Below are 23,561 nucleotides of genomic sequence, written 5' to 3'. Positions count from 1 at the left end.
TTAAATTTTCTTGATATTCTCTGCTTCAATTTCAGTTTTTTTTTCGTTATCGTTGACGTTATCTGTCAATAAATTGCACTTAATTTTTTTAAAATGTTAAATTTTCCAGATACTCTCTGTTTCAGTTTCAGTCTTTTTTTGCTTACATGCTTCATTTATGTTGATTGGATCCTTATAAAGTGAACGGGTTTTAAAGTTCCTAGTATTGATTTAAAGCCTTTGTTTCAAGCTTTTTAATGGTGCAATTAACATTCATGTATGTCAATTACATCCAGGCCAATTAACGTTTTAAAAAAACGCAAAAGTTTGATTCTATTTTTTTGCTCCTAAGTGTAGTTTTTTTCAAAAAAAAACAAATAGCGCTAGAAAGAAATAAAAAATTTTTACTTTTGTAAATTTCCCAATTTTTCACTTTTTAGGTCATTGTAGTTAAGGCTTTAAAGTGAAATGAAGTTCACCTTAAATTAAGATGGAGGGATGAGGAATGAAGGGGGAAGATGCTCAAGAAGAGAACTGGGGTCGAATTACGGCATACGTTCGTTAACGAATGGTTGCTATGTGTCCCTATCGTTTTCTAATAATTAAATAGAGACAGAAATGGTCAAAACGTTAACGTATGATCGTAATCGTGTGCCGTAATTCGACCCCTGAATTTTCTGATGGTATTGCTAAATTGTTCCTCTTTTTGACGTTTGTTCCTAGAAAATGTAAAAGTGGAACGTGATTGGGCACAACAGTGTGTAGATACCTCATGTGATTTTTCAATCGATTGAAAAATCACTGTGTAGCCAGGCACTAAAGTTGAAGTAAAATCGTTCAAGCCATCAATGAAATATACGTAAATAACCAAAATGTCAGTGGTCCGTTCTTTTATTGAACAATGTTAACTATTGTTGTTATGTCAAAAAAATCGTTGTATTTGTTTTTGTTAGATTTTGTTACAAAATGTCAACTTTGATTTAGGAACGACTAAAAGTTACATTTTGTTGATCTGTCAAAACAAATTTTTTGAGATCAATTTTATGAATAAATAAACAAGAAATAATTAATTTGGCACTGAAATAATTCTTTCAAATTGAATTCTTAGCAAATTGAAAGAAAAATATGCATTAAATAATTTAAAATATGGAAACCAACAAAAAATTCTTTTCTCACATCATCCCCTCTCTTCCCTATTTATTTGTGTTTGACAGATTAACATTGAAACTCAAGTCCAGAAGATGAGTTGGAAAAAGTAACAAAATGTAACTATTTGACACTTCAAAATTGGATTTAGGAACGATGTTGTGACGTCACGATGTTACACTTTGTAACTTTTTTCTCATTTAGGAACGATGAAAGTTAACTATTGTTAACAATAGTTAACATCGTCGAATAAAAGAACGCATCACAGTTTTCGAAAAAAACGGCAACGTCATTTCCACTAGGTATCTGATTTTTTTGAGAAAAACTAATAAACGCAGCTTAGATCTGTGCACTCACCAAGTTTTATCGAAATCGTTAAAGTCATTTTAGAAAAAAAAAATGCAATAACTCAAAAAAATTTACGTTTGGTCTCAGCTGCGTAATAGGCTTAAATCAGTAAAAATCTAAAAAATACCATACTATAAAATATTGCTCATCTACACCCCAATCTAATGTAATCGCACCCCAAAAGACATTCAAATTTCATTGGAAAATATTCCCTTGGAATAATTCCAGACACTTTTGAAGTTTTCTTTTTTTTTCTTTTGTTTACACTTCCATTTTTTACAGTTAACAAGTTATAAAAATTGAAAAAAAAAGAAAAAAGAAATTAGAAATCTCAACAAAGACGCTCCAAAAGCAAACAAAAATTATTAAAAATAAATAAAAAAAATCCAAACAAATTCTTCCTTACATGTTTATTTTTTAAAACAGAGTTTATCCAGTTTTAATTACAAAAAGCAAAAATTATGGAACCACTTATGAGCGATGGAGAAATTTTAGAAAGATCAAAATTATGGTCCAATGTTATGGAGGTAAGCTAAAAAGCATCATAAATTTATAATAAATAAACTCTTTTTATAAATAAACAAAAAATCCTAGACATTTTGCAAAGAAGAAAAATTTGAAGAAATCGACTTTGCTGACATCCAATCACCCGACGAAGAATCTGAAGAAATCAGTGACGATGATTCCCCAAATCAAACAATCACCAACAACAACAATAATGAAAATAAAAATACCTGCAAGGCTCTTGTCAAAGTGGCCAATTTCGAAGGCGAAACAAGTTCCGATGATTTTGATGAATGTGCCAATCAAACTGTTGCCATTATGAAAGATCAACAAAGCAAATGGAAAAAATTCGGTATGGTCGATGTTTTAGAAACTTTTGATTTAGATAAAATTTCCAAAGTAGTAACTCCGTGGGTTGAAAAGAACAAATTAGACAAGACACAGTTGTCGACTTCACTCGATGAACACATTGTCCATATCGAGGAACATCATCATCGTCAGATTCACATGGATTCTGATGATGATTCATTGCATTCTTTGGACACTGCCAATTACATTCGATCAAGTCGAAAGAATAAGCGTTCTAGTTGCACTACGACGACGATAAAAAAGTTTAGCTATGTCAAAGGATCACGAAGGCATTTGCAAAAGAAATATGGTTTAGGTAATTTTGATTTGGGAAAAGATTTAAATAAAGTTTTGTATGAAAAATATCCAACGGAGAATGTCCCAAAAACGGCTCCGCTGACTTTTAGAGGGATTTTAGGGTCACAACAGAGTTGTAGTTCGTATTCAACACCTCCACAGCAAATAAAGGCTATTCCATATGAAGCCAAATCGGTCCCAGTGCGGAGAAGGAAGTCGCGTCCGATTAAGCGTCGATCTGATTTCTCTAAGCGTTCTATATCGAGTAGCTCCTCGTCGTCTGGTTCTCCAATTCGTCCTGTAAAACCTAAATTTAGAAGGAGCTCGAAAGTTAAAAGTGGAGAAGCTGGCTCACAGCTATCTCCAAAGAAGACTTTCTCTCCAACAAAACATGGTCAAGTTCCAAAAGAATCAAAAATCTTAGGAAAACAAATTGATTTGACTCTGATAGAAACATCGGATTCAGAGCCACAATTGGATTCAAAGAAACCAATTTCAGTTCCCAATCAGGCTCAATCAGGGAATCTGAAAGCTATTCCAGGTTTAAGCATTCAAGGTGGCAGTTCAATAAATGAAACTGGTTTCTTGGGTGCGAGTATAATAAACTCGACGGCGTTGTCTAGCACCAATCCCATTCAACCATCGTCGCTGCCTAATCCTATGAAGAAATGCCTCATAACTCCGATTAAAAATAATCCAGAACAGATTAACAAAAGACCTATTACACCACCTCCTCCTGCTCTTCCTTTAATTAAACCATTGAGAGTAAAAATACGTACAAACAAAACGAAAAAAATTGAAGAAATTGAAAAATCTATTGAAGAACCTATAGAAAATAATCTTCCCCCAGAGGATAACAGTAAAATTCTGTTATATTGTCCAACAAATGTTGAAAAACACAAAAATTATGTGAGTTGTAAACGATTCTTGTTGACTCGAGAACATTTTTTGGAGACGGTTGGGAAGAAGAATTCTCGTCGATTTATTAAATTGAATTCGAGGAAGTTTCCATTTGAATTTGATTGTACATCGAGAATTTACTTTAAAGTTCCTGATGAATCGGAAGAGAGTGCTTCGAGTGATGAGGATGTATTGTATATGTTTGGAAGAGAAGGTAAAATTATTGTGGAAACTGTGGAACAGAGGAATAATGGTTGATATGGGTAAAAGGATTGATCTGTTTCGAGAGATAACATTTGGATTAAAGTACGTCGTAGCGTGTTTTTCAATTTTAAGATTATTCTTCTTATTTTTCAATTAGTTGTAAATATTTTTTAAGTTTTGTTGTTAGTAAATAAATTAAATTTTTTTTACCATAATAAGCTTTTTTTTTTGTTTTGAAGATAATAACGTGTTTTAGATTTTTAGACTACATACACATCATTGAATAAGTGTGTCGGTGTTTTTTTGGTAACTCAGTACTTAGCTTAGTAAACATCAAATTTAGTCCTGGGTCAATTTGACTCACTTGCTACAACCTTGATGGAAAAAAAAAATATGACAACAGAGGGTTAACCAAGAATACTTCATTGAAAGATTAAAACTATTTAAATAGATGTTTTTTTTTTTATAAAACGATCAGCGGTGCCGATTTTTATAATTTTTGTTTTGTACAATTCGTCTTCTCTTCGAATAATAAAATATTCAGCCCTATCCTGAGTTTCACGTGAACAAGATTCCACCTGAAAAAATTAAATCTCACTTTTCCCCTATTGTGAGTTCCGGGCGAAAAATCATTCACGTTTGGAAATCTTCCTGTATTTTCACTTAAATTTTGGTACAAGAAACTAGTTAAGTGGAAAATTTAAATTCCCTTCGGGTGAAACTCATGATAGCTTTTAAAATTCCCGGCGGAAAACATTCCACGTGAAACTCAGGAGAGGGCTAATCCTTAACAATAAAAACACGCAACTAAAAGATAACATTGTGCAAAGAAGATAGTACAACGTTTTATGGAACTTCAACTTGGACAAAGGCGTTCAGCCATGAGGTTGGTATGGTACCAATATTGAATAAAATTAATGACCATCTTCGCTTTATTTAACAAAATATCATTCATAAATCAAAATAACGTCTATTTTACGTTATATAGGGGAGCCCGAGATGCTAAATTTGCAGTTACTCAAGCGTCATGGGGATCTTTTGGATTGCGAAGATTAGGTTCTAAAACGAAAAAAAAAGTATATGGAAGTTTTCCATTTAAGTGGGGAAAAGAGCACTCTAAAAAAATGTAAAAAAAAAACCGTCACATTGAAAAACTCGAGCGCGTCAGATATTAACAGAGTATACTCGCATTGGCTTTGTGATAACCGATATATATTAATCTGACAATTAGACAGTGGTAGGTGGCTGAAAAATGCGGTAGAAAAATTAAAAAAAAAAAAAGTTATTCGAGCGTGTCAGATTTTGAGAGGGCACGTTCAGTGAACTCCAAATAGTGTTCAATTTGAATAACTGACGATTTGGACGTGGCCTACACTTATAAATCATCTTTGAAAATGTAAAAAAAATTGTTAACTTAAGTTACTCGAGCGCATCAGATTTTTGTACTGTAGGCTGAGCTCGATGTCAGAGTCACCCTAAATGATAATCTAACAATTATGTTAGGAGTATTGCTAATGACAATTAAAAAAAAAATAATGAGACAGTTTTTGAATAAAACAATATTTGTCATTTCTTCTGGTTATTACTGGATGTAATACAAAATTTACATTATATACAAAGGTCAATCAATAATTTAATATTCATCATCACTGGATTTGTCTTCCAGGTTGGTTTCCACTTCTTCAACTTTGTCGTCATATCTCGTGTTTCTGTAAGCAAAAATGGTTGTGATATCTACTTGATAATCTTTCTTTCGTATGATATTATATTATTAAAAAGCGAACGTACCTAAAGTCATAAGTTTTGCTCGTCTGGTCTTTGACGAAAGAAAAAAATACCCCAAATCTAAGAACATTACGTAATGACCAGACGATCAGAGCTTCTTTATTTATTAAAGATGGGGCTTTTGCTATAAAGTTAAGAATGTCACGTTATTCCTCGATACAAAAATTTGAGTATTGGACCGGTCTGCTGGAAATTCTCCAATAAAGAATTCCATATAAAACGTCTTTTAGGGCGTATTCCCTTTGGCACGTTATTTTTTATCAAATTTAATGAATTCTTTAGATTTTTTTTAAGTCAATCCACATAATAAGTGTAAGTAAATTAGACAAAAAAAAATTAAGATATTTCAACAAAAACCAACATGAACCGAAAAATTGTATTTTTTTTACTGTACGTGCATGCTTTATCGATAATTTTGGCTATATTGCCCCACGAAAACCGTCAGATTATATGTTTTTCGTGTTCCTGATAAAATTCCCTTCAGAATAAAAAAAAAATTAATCGCGCTCGAGTATTTCCCATTTTCTTATGCCACGCTCAAATTGTCAGATTATTGAAATATACACTTTTCTGGATGTACTTAACCTACCATTTCTTAATCTGACGCGCTCGAGTATTTCCGAGGATCGATTTTTTTTTTACTAATCTGATGGGCTGCCCACAAAGAACACCACTGTGTCAAGCTTTTTTATTTGGTAGGAGTACATTACTGAGTACAAGCTTTCTCCCCATATGATTTTCTGACGCGCTCCCTTCCCTTCCTGGGCTCCCCTACTATTACACTATTTCCACACAAAATTTTTAATTCAGGTTAAGAATCAATATCATTTTACCTTCTAGCAAAAGGTTCAAAACAATGATTTTGCGTTATCAAGCACTGCTACAACTCTAGGTTGAAGGTTTTTTTTCTAAAGTTAACATAATTATAATAATTAAATTGCACTGTGAATTACTCCCCGTTATTGTTTTAAAGTTTAACTCTTTAACTCTTGTTCAAATTTTTAATAAACCATTTTTACCTGCTTGATAGGCTCTTCCCGTACATCACCCAAATTCCTTGAAAAAATATATAGAGGCAACTCTTATAATCTACAAGTAAATTAACATAAAAGTTCTTTGAACTGAACGATCAAGTACGTGACTCAGTCGTGCATTTTATTTCTATTCTGTTAGTTTCTCTCAGAGCTATTATGAATGAAAAAAGATACAACTGAGTTTAATTATTCATTTTGGCAATGCATTTCAATTCATTACAAGATGATAATCTCACCGAGATAAAATAAAATTCCATTCTTTTCCTATCAATCTACTTTTATATGTTATTTTTTTATTCATTCAAAATTTTAAAGCAAAACAAAATATTGTTAAAAAAAAACTTTATCTCAAACCAATTAAACTACTCCACCTTCTTCCTCTTCGACAATGTTGGTTTATCAAACACCTGTTTCATTCCACCCGACTTCTCATTATGAAACTTAATATTACTGGAAGATTCAGCATACCAAGGTGAATCAAATTTAGTTGTATCTTGATCAACCAAATGTGTGTATTTTGTCCTGCCACAGCGTCCAAAGTTTTTAACTTGCATAACTTTTGGTAAAATAGTTTTATCGAAATGATCTTCAAGAGTAGCTTGAGCAAAGTCCCGCTTAAAGACATCATTTTCTTCATCCAAATAAAATGCACCACGATGATAGTATTTCTGCAAGAACTTGTATTTGCCCTTGGCAGCTTTGTTGGTAATAAGTTTTGGATTTTGACGTAGTTCTTGGCGACGTTCCTCTTCGGTCAAAGTGCGCATTCTATCGATTTCAAGTTTTTCACGTTCAGCACTGAAATTTGGGAATAAATTAGAATCAGACTAATAGAAGGTTTGTTAACTTACTTTTCTCTCTCTTCACGATCTCGTTTGATTCTCTTGAGTTCTCGCAGCTTCCATGCCTCGTATTCAACCTCGTCATTCTCATCGTCTGTGCAGACATCGTCAATATGAGGTTCCACAGCATCTGGCTTGATTTTGTCCAAGTCTTTCTTTATGCTGTCTTCCACCAGACGAAGAGTGTAACGTCTTCGTTCTTTGGCTGCTTTCTTAGCCTCAGCTTCGGCTTGTTTCTGTTTAATGGCTTCTCGTTCTTTTTCAATGACCGTGGCACGGTCACGTTTGCGGACGAAGAGTGGCTTCAGACGAGGTTCATTTTCTTCTTCGCTTTCGGTCTCCTCTTCATACTCCGAACTCTCTGAAGCCGAGGACTCGGATTTGTTTTCATCTTCTTTAAGCAGAACCTAGAAGGAAATCATTTTATGATCATCATATTTATCCTCTCATTATGTAAAAACTACAAAATTTTCTGGTCAAGCGTGAGACTGCTAGGAGGGTGTAAACCTGTATTCCTGATTATTTTAATAAGCTCTTAAATCCAGTTACGACTCATTTAACATTCCAGTACGCTTTACCTTTAGTTTTATTACCTGAACTTGATGGGCCTATAACTACAAATGAGCTACTAGAAACTCTTAAGTTAATGCAAAATGGTAAAGCCGCTGGGGTTGATGCTATTCCTGCTGAATATTATAAGAACGCAACAGTAATTTAACAAAAAGAGAAAACAATTCCAACAACGTTTTTGAAAGTTTGGATTTGTGCTATTTTTAAAAAGGTGACTTGTATCAGTCTAGCAATTACATCTTCTATACGAGATCTTCTATCTTCTATACGAGATGGGTTGAAGAGAAGAAACTTCTTTGGATTTTCCAGCTGTTTTCAGGGGCGTATACAGGATTTCTTTTTGGGGGGGACATGCCACAATTTTTTTTTTTTGAAAAGTTTTGATAGTATGCATAAATTTGTAAATGTGCTTTTTGAAAACATAAATTTTTTTCGTTTTGCATTTTGAATTGAAAAGTTCCGAAGAATAACTAAACAATAACGGTATGTGATTCGTTTGCTTTAGTTTGGCGTTAAACCTTAAGTATTGACCAATTAAGACCATCCTTTTTTTAAAAATACACTGTGCTTTACAAGTAGGTACAACAATTCTTTATTGTTTTCCGCCAGTCCAGAATTATTTTAAAAGTTAAAATTAAAATCTTTATTATTTAATAACAGTGGTAACTTTTGAATTAAAAGTCTTCCTAAACTCAGGCAAACGAATCACAAAGTTTTGTAAAATAATTGCATTTGCAAATGAAAAATGAAAATACAATTTTATTTAAATTTTGTTTTAAAATTGTATGCGATATTTAGTAGCTACTTTAATAGAGTGAGTGAGATACAGTTTTCTTACAAGAAATTAGAATTCAATGCTGTTTGCGTAAAACCCAACACCGACACATGTTAAGGATGATTTCTGATTAAAAAAGGTACCTCTATCAAAATAGTAAAGAAAAAAAAATTTATGGCGTAACTGAAAATATTAAACAAAATTATGCTAGTTTTAAGGGTAGATATTTTCGAATTCGTCAGTTTTCAGGTATTTATCAGCGGTGCAAAAATAAGTACTAAAAGGGTAGGATCGAACAACAAGTCGATATACTTTTTTGGTACTTCTTCATCAAGAAGTGTTCTTTTGTCTATGCTTCCCGATTTTGCATTGCATTTGTCACATCAGGTGTTTCTGGTAATTTTTTAAAAATCGTTCAAAACATTAAAATCACAAAAAAAAAAACTTGTCAAACGAAACAACACCACAGAATTTAATAAATCTGGCAAATTTGTCTTAAAAAAAATAAAATCTTTTGCTTTTATTCGAGTCCTAACAGTTAGACTACCGATTTTGAGGTCCTAACAAATACCGAGTCTTTTTTTGTTCACTTCAGATTCTTTGATGTAGTCAGTTTTTATACTACTATCAGAGGGTTCATCATTAGTGCATGTGTTAGTAGTTAGTAGGACAAAAACAATTAAATACTATCCACATGCACAATATACAATTAATATTAGCTAAAAATGATATACTAACATAAATACAATTTAAAAATCTAATTAAAACATTAACTCACAATCACGTCTGTGGAGCACTGGTTCGAAATAAAGTTTTTAATTTCATCTTGCTCATATTAAAGTCAATATCGTTTAAATTATAAAGTTTGCTCATTCGGTTAAGAGGCTCGTTTATACCATAGTTTGTTCTATGAAAGTCAATAATGTAAGAGTTCAAATCTTCGTAGGTGGTGAGATACTCCCGGATAGTTAAAGCCAAGGCAACTTAATAAGTCAGGAGCTTTAAGTTGTCCATTAATTAATTGATGAAAGAATATAATATCGTTATTAACACGGCTTTGTTGTAAAGTTTGCATTTTTAAAAGTTGAATCCGCTGATCGTAAGGTGGTAAGTTGTAAGGATCTGTCCAAGGTAGACCCCTCAAAGCAAAGCGTATGAAATTATGTTGAATTGACTCTATACGATTCTTATGAACCTCATAAAACGGACTTCATACTTGGGAAGCGTACTGGAGGTGGGGTCGAACGTAGCAGTTGTATAAAGAAAGCGTGACAAATGGATCGTCAAACTCCTTTGCCCAGCGTTTTACAAATCCAAGCATTGAGCTCGCTTTGTTTACTATGAGATTAATGTGTTCGGTGAATTCTAAGTTTGAACTGAATTGGACACCCAAGTCCTTAAAACTAAATACTCGACAGAGCTTGTGTTGCGCTATACAATAATCGAGGTCCTAACTAATACTCGGTACCAATTTGACAGGCTTAAGTACTTTTGTGAATAAATCAGTTGGTACCGATTTGAGTACTAACGATTGGTATAATAACCAGGTCCTAGCTGATTTTGAGGAGCTAGCTAGTACCGAGTCCTAACTAGTACTCGGTCCTAAATTGACAGTTCTAAGGCTTAGTACCTGAGTCAAAAAATGAGTTGGTACCGATTTGAGTACTAACTTTAGGACTAGGAACGGTATTAGCGCTAGGACTCTGTGAAAAAATCGGCCGTTAAACTTTATGATAAAAAAAAAAATAAAGAATCAATCTATATTTATTTAATTTCTGTACAATTTGTTTTAAGAAATGCTGACATTTTAAAACATTTACTGTCCTTAAAAAAATTACCATCACTGTACATTGTAATCTTCATCAGTCCTAGAGTTACTAAAATTTAGTCAGGCTTTGTTTCTCTTGTTTTTTTTTTCATTCCCAAACCAAACCACTTACCTCTTCTTCTTTTTGTTGTTGCAACATTCTCTGCCTGAGTGTTTGTCTCCTCATTTCGATTTCAGTGTCACTGAGATCTCCATCAGATTCACTATCAGAAGCCAGAGTAATCTTCTTTGAAGCTTGGTTATCATTGTCATTTCTTCTTTGTTCTGGTTCATCTTCCTCCTCAGACTCTTCTGATTCGGATTCCAGAATTTCTGGTTCATGAATATGACGATGACGTTCCAAACGAACTTCAGTTGGATCTTCCTCCACAAAACGTGATTTCAAACGTCTCAATCGTGGATCATCGATATTGTCTTCGTCTTGGTTAGCATGACTCGAGACTGAAGGTTCTTGTTCTAACATCGCAGCGGCGGCAGCAGCTTTCTTGCGATTATCAATGAAATCTTCCAAATCACTTTCCTCATCGGAAGATTCACCACGAGCATATTCGGGACGTTTGCCAGAGATGTAACGTTGGACTTTAACTTTTTGCATAGACAATTCACCTGCAAAAGAAGGAATCAATATGCGATTCAAAGGGAGTTCCATGAAGAGGGTTTATAAATGGATTTACCTTTTTCATTTCGTACTGGGACAGCACCCGCAGTACAAACAATGCTTACACTCATTGTGGGTTTATTTTAAATGCTTGAAATGTATTGAAATTAGTTGTTTTTTGATAAATTTATAATCAAAAAGTAGTTTTTGTTTAGAAAATTGAACGAAGTAAAACTTTTGTGTTTTGTCAACTTTTCATCTAATGACAGATGGAATGGTATTGGAAATTGGAAAGGAGTGTGACAGATGGAATTGTGGAATAGTGAAGACGCAAACCATTTGTTTACTTGGAAAATTCTCAGAAATGTAATAGATTTTCTAAGGTCCAGGTTAAACTACGATAAAATGTATGAAAAATTTAAATTTGAAAAGTTTAGATGAAAGGACCAACACGGAGCGAGCAGAACAATAAACAACACATCACACCATGGCCAGGGTTGAATATTAGCCCTGTTCCATTGGAGGTGGTAGTTTACTACTAGTAGATGTTTTGGTTAATCTAGTACTATCATCTACTCATGCTCTTTTTCCCGAGTAGATACGATTTGTATTGAATTCGTTGAAAGTGCGTTCCATTGAAAATCGCTAGTAAATTACTAGTAGTACTTTGCCACCTCCCAATGGAACAGGGCTATTGGATACAGACGTCACCCGATATCAAAGAACAAAATTGTCATTTTACGATCTCGCCAAGTGTGGGTACCAATTCCTCGTCTGAGAATTACAGGGTTCTATGTGCACCGACCCTTGTTTTGAGTTATTCAACTTTTAAGTTTTTGATGCTCGGATTTTTTATTAAATGACTATTGATTTAATATGTGTAACGGATGGCAAACTGTAGTTTCTTAATAATAATCAAAATAACAATAGTTAATTTGTTTATTTATAAATTAATTTTCTTCTAATATCAATTTATTTTTTTTCACAAAGTTCTATCAGCCAATTCCAAGTAGTTCAAACTCTGATAAGGGTTCTATGTATCACTTAGAACCATGTAATTGTTAAGTAAGCACATGGAGATTGCTTATAAAGGTATATAAAACTATTATAAAAGCAGCAGAAATTGGTTTTTAAATGAATATCAAATAAAATTAACATAGTTTTCAGTAAAAAAAAAAACATATTGTAGTAATTGCGTAACATGTATGGAGTACCTAGTGCAGTATTTTTAGGTACTTTCAGTCTTACCTCACGACAAACAACTCCATCTGTCGATAAAATAACTCCATCTGCTCCGAAAATAAACAAAAAATTAAAACAAAACAAAAAAAGAAAACCGTGATCGAAAGTTCTCGATGTCATACCTATAAGGAAGAAAATCTCTAAAAAAACAACACATTTCCTCATTTTGTTTCACTTGATAACAAATTGTTCACATGAAAATATTTATAATCCAAACAAAATCAATAAAAAAGATATAGGTAGGTACATCGTAAATGAATCAATTTCTATGTAAAAAAAAATAACAGACGCAAAAAGAAAAAGAATAGAGAATACACAACAAAAGTTAGTTAGGAAAAAATCTCCAAAAAAACACAATTTCTTATTTTCTGTTTTTGTCCATTGCAAATTATTTATTACAAATTAATCAAATGCCAAAAAGAGTTCTTCAATTTAAAAAAAATATACAAATGACGGCTGTTTTCTTTTCTTTTTTTGATGTGATTTTCAAATTACAACCTCTATGCAACGTTGCATACATTTTATAAATAGCAATATTCTGTTCAAAGACATTATAAAGAGTGTATAGTTTTATGCACTGCTTATACTACGTTTATAAATTAGGCTATTTATGTATAAAATTACTTAAATTCTTTAAATTAAAAAAGAAAAAGCTATAATCTAAATCATATATGAATTTAAATTTAAAATAATATAACTCTAATAGCTTAAATATTTTTCGAGCTCAAAGTCTTGAAAAACATCTCGGTAAGGCTCTGTGTAAATTGGAGTTGTTAAACATTAAAAAAATGATATTAATTTTATTATTTTATTAACGAAAGATTTTGCAATACTGAAAAATTTACCCAACAACATTGAACCCTCCCATAAAAATCTGTTTTGTTTCCGATAATTTGATAACAATTAGAAGGTTCTATGTACAAAAATAAGAAACACAAAGTTCTATGTCAATAAAATTATGGGTACATTTTATATTATAACAAAGTTCTATCAGCCTTATAGTTCTTAAAATATCTACATTTTGGTTGATAGAACCATAGCGTTTTACGCTTTATGGGGTAAATTATGGTACATTATAGCTCATTCGATAGCGCTTGAAAATACGAATCCAACGATACCCATATCTAACTCATTTTTTTTGTACGAATTTAGGGTGCAGAGACAAGGGACCCGGAAAAGGCACACCAACCTCAGACAGCTCTTCTTGGATCCTTATTGTAGCTAGTTTAGATCAGAGATTTCGAAACCAAGCCAGGCAGATTACGATAGACTTTATATTATTATGAATTTATATTATTATACATACATAATATTAATATAAAGGGTTTCCATTAGGATCCCACAGACTTTTCTAGTTGCTCTTCAAGAAGCTCGTTTGACATAGGTTCTCCTAGTGAATTCCGAATATAATTCTCTCTGGATTGCGTGCTGGGGGCAATTATACGAAATATAGCTATCTTATTTTTGCAATTTTGTATTGCCTCCAATATTCTCCGAAAATCCCAAACTTATAGCTATCTTGTTAGAAAACGAACAACAAATTGTGAATGCTAATGGGGACTTTTCACGAAGCTTTTTGAATCGTGTGAACGTATGTCGCAGGTGACTAAAGTGACAATCCTCCTAGAAAAACCCTAGTCGGCTTAAGATGAAGTTCACATTAGATTTAAATGAGTTTAAGTGGACTTACCTTATTTTAAGCGGATCATCTTATTTTTCTAAGTGTAGAAAAAACCCTACATTGGCTCAAAAAGTGAAAATTTTCAAACTAAGTTTTTGATATCTTTTCCGACTGGAAAACTTAGAATAATGATGCAGAAAGCTTAGTTTTTGATCTTTAAGACAATACGAACTTTTTTTTTTTTTTAAAGTTTGCACTAGTGGGAAAAAAAGTTCGATTTGATAAAAAAATTTTTTTTTTGTATTTTGAAATTTCGAAGATTTAAAACATCTTTTTTGTATTTCGAATTTTGAAATATATTTGAAATTAAATAATTTTAAGAAAAATCTTAAAATTTAATAGATAGGATGGATGTTGTATGTAAGTAGGTTTATAGAATTTTAGTATTTCTTAGATTTCTAAGAGTTTTTTGTCCTACTTTTAGAGTCCTGACAAAGAATGTAAACACGTTTGAGACGTTGGCCTCGAAGACAGAAATTATCATTATTGATTTGTTTCTTTGGAAACAAATCGGATAAAAAAGTAAATAAACTACAGCTGGATAGGATTGTGTGCTCATTAAAACAAGCAATTTTGGAAGAAAAGAAGATCTCTTAAAGATCTTCTTGTGCAGGTACAGCCTCGCACACATCAATTTCAGAAGTCTTCTTCAAGAATTGCTTGATAGAAATTAACCTTGTAAAATATTGTCAATTTTCCGGTAAAGGCTGAATTTAAAGGAAAATGGGCAAAATTAGCCCAAACGTCCATTATCAGACGAATGTCATTTCATACATTTGCACAATCTACTAAATAAAGAGCAAATTTTACTCTTTTTTTTTTTAAATACATCTAAAAATTAACGCATTTTTACATTAACGTTGGCCATTCGTTCTGCTACCCAATTACATTAAATGTAAACTTAAAACCCCTGTAAAGATAATTATGAAAATAAGTAGGTTGATGTACAGCAGTAACTTGTTATATTTGCATCTTCAATAAATATATTACGTTTGCATAATAATGCTTTTAATAATCCACGTGCCAAGCTTTTGATAAAGCTTTTAACCTGCCACAATTACAAACGTATTACACCCTTTAATCATAGTAACAGGTGGTGTGTAAAATTGAGAAGATTCTTTCAGAGCAATTGCAAGCTATGAAAGCCCAATAGAACTGTCAAACCACTTCAATCATCGCATCGGCTTACACGTGCATCACACATCCTACCTAATCAGCTTAAACTGGATTATTGTAGATTTTACTGGCAAATCTTGAGTCAGCTCAAGCATCACATCAGATTATTCACACTTTTAATAAGAAGAAATACTGTTACAGAGAGTAAATAAAATTCTTGTTTTTTTCCTTTTAACATCCGACTTTTTCAATTAATTAGTTTTGACTGAAGGAATCGTGGGGCTATTTTGGCGTTGTAAAAAAATAATGTTAAAAAAAAAAAACAAATCGAGTGCAGCCTCAGAAAGGCAAAGTATTTGGTTTTTACAATTTTTAAAGCGTCTCAGAGCATCAAACGCCATTTTCATTAGAACTCCGAGTTAAGAGCATTGACTGATTAGACTCTTGTTAAAAGTGCTCATATTTGACATAAGAATTTATAACAGTTACACCTCAAGTTCATAAACATTCAATATTACAAAATCTAAAAAAAAAAAAAAATAGTACGTATACGCCATACATACACATCTTTTGATAAATTTTTTGTAAACCTAGGTAATATGAAACCAATGAAGCTTTGTAAAATTACTCGTTCAATAAAATCAATAAAAAAAAACTTAACCATTACCATACGACTCATTTGAGAGTATAATTGTCAGTGAATTTATATTCAATTCATTCATTCAATATTCGTCTCCAACAGTCATCATGGGTGTCTAATTGAGACAGTTTTATATTAATGGATTTGTGGTGAATAATTTTGTTAACTTTATTTACGATTTAATCATTTAAGTGATCAAGTTGCGCAAGGGTTTGATCTTATCTTCTCTTTATATTTTATATACGTTAAACTTTATAGCCATTAATGTAATGTTATATTTAAGAACAACAACAGTTTAAATTGGTGAGGATTTAAATTGATGTGGCGCAGCTTTAACATAGCTTATTTTTATGTTTAAATTATAATTTATGTTGTTTACTTCCTTGTCGTGTTTTTATCTGAGTTGAGAGATAAATAGACGAAAAGGTTAATAAATTTATACACATAACTTTCTTTATGAATGAACTTTTAAACACATTTTTATAGGAATGAGCTTGTGTAGTAGGTATAAAACCTATGCAATATAAACCCGGGCGCAAACAAATTCTAAAAAAATGTATAGCTTATAAGAACGGTGACCATATTTCTAGAAGCGAAACCCGGGAGAGATTAAAAATTCGTTGGATCATTTTGAAAATATTGATTTTTCAAAAAATAAATGAAAATTTAAATTTTTAGAAGACTTTTCATAACACTGGTCTGCAAGGAAATCCTCCTTTAAATAAAACTATACTTTTCTAAAGGATTTTTGTATGCTGATTCCGAATCCGAAGTCAGAATTAATCTAGCACGTCACTTTTTTTTTAGATATTCCCGTTAGAAAATCTCAAAAACCCATTTTTTTGCTGTTTTCGAAGAAATATTTTGGCATAATGTAATATTCTTAAATTGAAATTGTTACGATTTAAGAAAGAACTTATTTTTTTCTTTCAAATTCAGTTTCAATCTTCTCAATATCTCTTTCCTTCTCCGAGATATCTTAATTTAAGTAAGTTTAGTAGGTTTGGCATATCTTACCATAAAAAAACTGATCTCTAAAAATTAATATATCTTTCTCCCTAGAACAAAAATATACTTTTGTAATGGACTTTAGTGTGCTGATTTTGAATCCGAACTCAAAAAATTTCGGTCACCTCTGGTTTGTGAGATATAGTAGTTTTTTTTTTTGAGATTTTCTAAGAAAAAACTTGATTTTGTGATACTTTAATGCGAATATCTCAAAATCCTCACGTGATAGAATTTTTTAGAATTTTTTTGACTTCGGATTCTAACTCAGCACATCAAAAACTAAGAAAAGTATACTTTTGTTTCTAGGAGAAACAAATCTGAAGCTTTACAAGGCAGTTTATCGAATGGTTTATTACAAATAAGATATTTCTAAATAGATAAATAGTATATAAAATTACAAAACACGTAAACATTTTGTTTAATGTATTTTATTATGCTTTTCTTATTTGACTTATTAAATATAATGGGCGTTGATATTTTACATTTTCCTTAATTAAGGTGTTTTTGTTCATGTAGGATTAACTAAAAAGTGAAGGATTTCGGTATTTCTTCTTTTTTTGTAAATCAGTATTCTAAAATATGAGTAAAAATTAATGTAAAAGGACATATTTGATAGGCCATATTACGAGGAATAAGTCCTCCAAATTTGAGATCAATGCTACAAATAGTTTTAATTTTCCACGAGTTCAAATGAATCTAAAAGGTTGATTTTTTAGAAACTACCCACATTTTTCAAAAATCATTTTTACAAAAATGGTAACTAATAAAATTTTTCTGAAACCAGATTTAGATTCAGAAAAGTCTAATCTTTCATAATATCAAACAATTATTTGAAGGAGAAAAAAAAAGTTAAATTTTGCAGACCAGTGTAATTTTTCTTTATTTTTATATCAAGATTTAAACGATTTTATGGAAGCATTTTCGTTGAAATTATTTAAGTCGTTTACGAAATCAAGAAAGAGGTTTTATAATGTTAATAACTTCTAAAAAAATATTTTTTCAATCAAAATCGTGAGAGCTGTTTCTTAACATTATAATTTTATTTTAAATGACTTTGAAATTGTACAATATTTAATTAAACTTTTAACATGTCCTTAAAAGTTTTGAAATTTACCTGGGTTCTATACTCTTCCATTTTAAAAACTAAAGCCTAGTTAGAGGCGAACCGAAGATTTTCGTACAACAAAGTCGTAAATAAAAATTTGGCTTTTCGTTGCGTGCTCATTTGTCACTCATTTTTAACGGTCCAGGTAATTTTTCTTGCTCCAAAAGAGTTTTTTGACTTTGGAGACTTAGGAAAATTTTCGTTTTGGTTCAGCAGCGAAAAATTAGAAAAAACTATTAATTTCCAATCACTGTTTTTCTTGTTTGTCGTATAAAGTTTTTAAAATTTTTAATACAAGAAATCAGAGAATGTGCAAATACGGGACAGTGACGGGAAAAATTACAAAATACGGGACACTTATATGTAAAAAAAAACTAATAAAAAAAACGGCTCTAACTATTTTCAATTTATTTTTCTAAAAATTCTTTATTATACAGGAAATTAAATTGCATACTTCTTTTGGAAGCGAAAACAATTTGACTTTAAACCAAATTTTATATTATTTTTTAATTTGTTTTATTTAATTTCTTAAAAATATCCTTTAAGCAATTTTTAAAAAGTTTTAAAATTCCAAGCAACTTTTAACATATCATGTAACCCAGTGTTGCTATGTATTTTTTACACCATTAAAACTATTTTTCCCCCTTTTTCCAGGCCCCAGCAGCACAGCGTGAGAGTCGACTACTTATCGAATTTTTAACATTTGTGGCTCAGCAAATGGTTCACTTCACCGCTCGAAATTAAAGCTCAGGATTATACCGCTTCTCATTACTTTGCCGTACCCTAACAGTAGCTAAGAATTTTTTTTTTAAACTGCCACGGTTGTAGGTATGGTGTTACCAGTTTAGCTGAAAATAAAAGAACACGAAAAAAAATCATTATTATTTTAAAGTAAACGTTATCGAGCTTAATTTATGTACTAGTTTCTGTTAAATTAAATTAATTAAAAGAATTTGCTTGACGCAAGGTGGTGCAAAATTTGTTTAATTAAGTTTCAGTATTTAATAAAGAAAGTTAACTAAAATTTTGTCTCACTACTTTTTTCGAAAATGCACAAAATTGATTCTTCTCTGAAAAACTGCCACTTAACTCAGTGGACTTATTTATTATTCGCAGTGGTACTAATCCCGAGTTAACTTTTAATGCTCAAAGTCGTGTTCTTTTCTACATTTTTTATTTTCTTAAGGAGGGAAATCCCTCTGGACGGCAGTTTTTTCAATAATTTTTTTTGAAAACCGAAAACATTTATTGAAATTTGAAAAAGTATAATGATATTATTGACATTATGAAGTATTGATACAATAAACAAAAAAAAAAAAAAAAATGGGGGCTCTACAGTTCTTCCAAGTTAACTGCTCGAGTTTGCGCCGTGCAATGCCCAGCCCAGGTCCAGAAAATTATTTATAATCAAAAAAGAAATTTTTTCCTAATAAAATATATCTATACCTACGCATTGCATGAACCTAAATTTAGTAAAAATAAAATGCACGACTGGGTCGCACGAACTTGCTCTTAGAGTTAAAGTTGCTTAAATTTTTGAGACTTTTTATATAGAAATTTGGAAAAAAAATAAAATTCGTTTAAAAAAAAAATAAAATCTGAAATTAAATTGCCCTCCAAAACAAGTATGCAGTTTTGATTGATATATTAAGATGCGTTTTTAGAAAAAAAATTTTCAAAATCGTTAGAGCCGTTTTTTAAAAAACTAATTTTTTATAAATAATTTTTTGGAAAAAAAGTTTTAAAATAAAATTGGTATGCCATTCTTTAGAAATCACTAATCAACATCTAAAAACAAAATTTCAAAAAAATTCAATGTCCCGTTTTCGAAAATTTGATTTTTCAAAAAAAAATTTTCAAATTTTTTTTAAAAATCCAAAAACTATTTTTTTCAAAATCTTATTTTTGATTTAAATTATATAAATGCTTCTTCACAAAAAGTTTCGTTGAAATCGAATAAGCCGTTTCGGAGATAATCGGATTTGAAAAAAAAAAACGGTTCTATGACAGGTACCGTTAATAATGATTCTCAAAAAAAAATTTTTTCATTGAAAGATAGACCTTAGCTTAAAACTAATATTTGAATTTTTTAAACAAAATCGTTAGAGCCGTTTTTGAGAAATTTCAATTTTACTAAAATCGGTATATGACAAGTACCGTTATTTTTGGTCCAAAAAAATTAATTCCAAAAACCCCTCTGGAAAGTCGCCAAATAACGCTACATACCAAGTTTGATATTAATCGGTCCATCCGTTTAGGCTGTAGCTCCTTATACAGACAGACAGACAGACTGACAGACATACTGACAGACATACTGACAGACTGACAGACTGACAGACAGAAAGACAGACAGACAGACAGACAGACAGACAGACAGACAGACAGACAGACAGACAGACAGACAGACAGACAGACAGACAGACAGACGGACTTCCGGGACCCACTTTTTTGGCATTGTCTACCATCGTAATGTCATGGAAAAATGTTATCTCAACTTTTTTTTTTTGTACGAATGCATAACTTGATATACAGGGTGTCCCAAAAGTAATGGATCAAACGAAATATGCAGATAGGCCAACTTTAGGGCTCTCAGAATTTGGTAACTTGTTCATCCCAAATCCTTACGGTTTTCAATTTAATGCAGTTTTTGTGAATTGTCGAAAAATCTCGACTTTGCAACAGTATTTTGCTTCCTCCGGTCATAATTGATTTTTGTTTTTTACAATTCTTTCACTAAAACATTGCCTAATAATAAGAAATAATTATTTAATCAAAATATTTTTTATTTCATACGCCATTTTGCTGCAAATTATGTAACAGTTCCATGTTTTATAAAAACTCAATTTCTTACTTTTATTTGAGAGGAACATCCCGAAAAAAAATTGTATGGTGTGATACTGGTTTATTATTTTAAAAACTTGCCGTGTTATTGCACTTTTCAAAAATGTATAAAAATTTCCAAAGTTCAAATTAGAACGAAAGATATTACAATTTTAATGCAAAAAAACAGGGGTTTTCAGAGCAAAATAACAAACAAAAATCGAGGCTTTTATTCAAAAAGAAATAAACAAACAACAGTCGAGGAGATGTGTTTATTTTTCTTTGTTATTTTTCTCTGAAAAGGCCTGTTTTGTTGCATTAAAATTGTAATATCTTTTGTTCTAACTTCAAGTTTGGAAACTTTTATACATTTTTGAAAAGTGCAATAACACGGCAAGTTTTTAAAATAATTAACCTGTGTCACACCATACAAATTTTTTGCAGTGTGTTGCTCTGAAAAAAAATTAAGTAATTGAGTTTTTATAAAACATGGAACTGTTAATTAATTTGCAGCAAAATGGCGTATGAAATAAAAAATATTTTGATTAAATAATTATTTATTCTTATTAGCCAATGTTTTAGTGAAAGAATTGTAAAAAACAAAAATCAATTATGACCGGAGGAAGCAAAATACTGTTGCAAAGTCGAGATTTTTCGATAATTCACAAAAACTGCATTAAATTGAAAACCGTAAGGATTTGGGATGAACAAGTTACTAAATTCTGAGAGCCCTAAAGTTGGCCTATCAGCATATTTCGTTTGATCCATTACTTTTGGGACACCCTGTATAGTACCTATATCGCAAGTAAAAAAGTGTAAAATAAAAATTAGAGACAAAAAAGGCGAAAAAAACACAATGTTTTTTTTTTAAACAAATTGTTAAAAAAAAAATATTTATTGTAAAAATTTTATTGAACTTATAGGTTCATGCGATGGTCAATGAAAAAACGTGTTTAAAGTTTTCGTACTGTGCATAGGTTCGGAGCGCATGGGTTTCGGGACTATCTTGGGACTTTTGAGGCTTCATTTAAGGCTAAGACCACTGAAAATAGTTTCTTCGGTTGATAAATGATTTTTGTAGGCAAACAAAAATCATGTGTGCAATTCAAACGTGGTAGAAGTGAAACCTTAAAATAATCATTTTTCTTGCAAACAAAAATAGAAAAAATTTACCTTTTTTATTCCATCACCTTTAAATCCATTTGTTTATATTACAACCTATAATAAATTTTGAACCATTTGAAAGCTTATTATTTCATCTTTTATATGACCCTTTAATCATATTTCTACCATGCCAACAAAAAAAGTGAGAATATTTTAAAGCCAACCATGTCGAAATTTCAAACTGAGACTACGGTACTTCCTACTGGTGGCTGGTCATCGGCAACAGATCTCCACAGGTGTTTTGTGTGTGTTTTTCAAGTTTTTCAATTTCAGACTGTGTAACTTGTAGCGAATGTACCTACCGTTATGTGTGAAATATCAAATGAAAGTTAATAATAACAGCATGTTCAATAAAGTTAAATAAAATTATTATATGTTCTAGATCAAAAGATATAACGTGCTTAGAAAAAGAACAACTTTTCACCGTTATCTCAGGATTTTGAATATGAAATTAATTGTAATTTTTCACAATTATAGTTTATTTAATTACCTATTTACAGTATAAATTTCATTTATCTATCTATTAAAACAAAAAAGTCATAAGAGGGATTTCCCCTCTTAATTAAAAATCTAGACAGGAAAAGTGAAAAACTTCGAGAACCAATTATATTTAAATGTGGCCATTTGGATATTCTGAGATTAAAAAAAAAAAATTGAACCTCATCTTATTTGCATTACATTTTACTTGATTATTCAAATAAGTCAAATGAAAATGTATTAAGATTAAAATTAACATTAATGATTTGGTTATAATCCTAAAAAAAGAAAAGTTTTTTTTTGAATGAAGCTTAGAATTTTTTATTCAAAGGTTTTTTTTTTTTGATGCGGCACATAAAAATTTCACTCGCCCTTGAACTGACGTAAAACTTTCCCCTTCATTAAATAAAAAAAGAGTACATAAGTCTTTCACGAGTTCCACCTAATCATTGAAAAATCATAAAACCTTTCGTGTACTGGTTTAAGCTCTGTTTCTTGAATATAAATGATAGAAGGCAATATAATTCAAGTTTAAGATTGTGTCAAAAAGCCATGAGGAGTCCATTGCTTTGCAACTGTCAAAGTGAGCAAACCAGATCTGTGTTGTTTTTGTTGATAAACAAGAAGCGCACCGTTAATAAGACTAGGCTAAGCTAAAAGTGTGATAGTCACGCGAATACCTTACACTATATAGATGAAAGTATGCCCACTTAAAGAGCTCCTCACGTGCAGAGTATTGATGAAGGGCTAGATAAGCAAAGCTTACAAAAAATGTATTCAAGGGCCAATTCAACAACAGGTTTAATGTCGATAAACCTATGTTTTGTTTTTTTTTTTTTTTTTTTTATTTACCGGAACGCATTTGATCAACAATATTTTAATTTATGTTAAGTTTTTATAATTTGCTGAAAGTGAGTGAAGAAAAACCGATTAAAACTGCTTTGAATTGGTTTAAACCAAAGATTATAATAAGCTTGTAAGTAGTTTTGATGTAGTGTTGAAAAAAGGGCTTTGGGCTGTTTTTTGTTGTGATTTTTTTTTAATGTGCAATGTCAAATGAAAAAGACTTTACATGGGTTTGGTTATTAGGCATGATGGGCATAGGAAGGGAATGGTATAATTAAATGACGTATCAAATTAACCATGTTGT

The 23,561-nt window shown here is 31.2% G+C and overlaps 2 protein-coding genes across 3 annotated transcripts; one reads left to right on the top strand and one right to left on the bottom strand.

Annotated features, from left to right (window-relative positions):
- Positions 1-1,754: 1,754 nt before the first annotated feature.
- LOC129911723 (probable serine/threonine-protein kinase nek3) lies at positions 1,755-3,916 on the top strand. Of its 2 annotated transcripts, XM_055989596.1 has the most exons (3): positions 1,755-2,000; positions 2,068-2,329; positions 2,381-3,916. In XM_055989596.1, exons 1-3 carry the CDS (start codon positions 1,935-1,937, stop codon positions 3,778-3,780), a joined length of 1,728 nt encoding a protein of 575 aa, XP_055845571.1. In that variant the 5' UTR covers positions 1,755-1,934; the 3' UTR covers positions 3,781-3,916. The 2 variants fall into 2 exon arrangements, with proteins under 2 accessions (XP_055845571.1, XP_055845570.1); XM_055989595.1 differs by having other exon boundaries at positions 2,068-3,914.
- A 2,902-nt stretch (positions 3,917-6,818) lies between these two features.
- LOC129911445 (microfibrillar-associated protein 1) lies at positions 6,819-11,432 on the bottom strand. Its single transcript, XM_055989257.1, has 4 exons — positions 11,235-11,432; positions 10,673-11,166; positions 7,397-7,794; positions 6,819-7,343 (listed from the first exon to the last, which is right to left on the bottom strand). The coding sequence occupies exons 1-4, from the start codon at positions 11,287-11,289 to the stop codon at positions 6,908-6,910; spliced, it is 1,383 nt and encodes a 460-aa protein (XP_055845232.1). The 5' UTR covers positions 11,290-11,432; the 3' UTR covers positions 6,819-6,907.
- Positions 11,433-23,561: the final 12,129 nt, after the last annotated feature.

The sequence above is a fragment of the Episyrphus balteatus genome, chromosome 2, assembly GCF_945859705.1.
Source record: "Episyrphus balteatus chromosome 2, idEpiBalt1.1, whole genome shotgun sequence".
In the NCBI taxonomy this organism is placed as follows: Eukaryota; Metazoa; Arthropoda; class Insecta; order Diptera; family Syrphidae; genus Episyrphus; species Episyrphus balteatus.
Note: the sequence above shows the minus strand (reverse complement) of the source record. Positions and strands in the feature narration are given on the sequence as shown.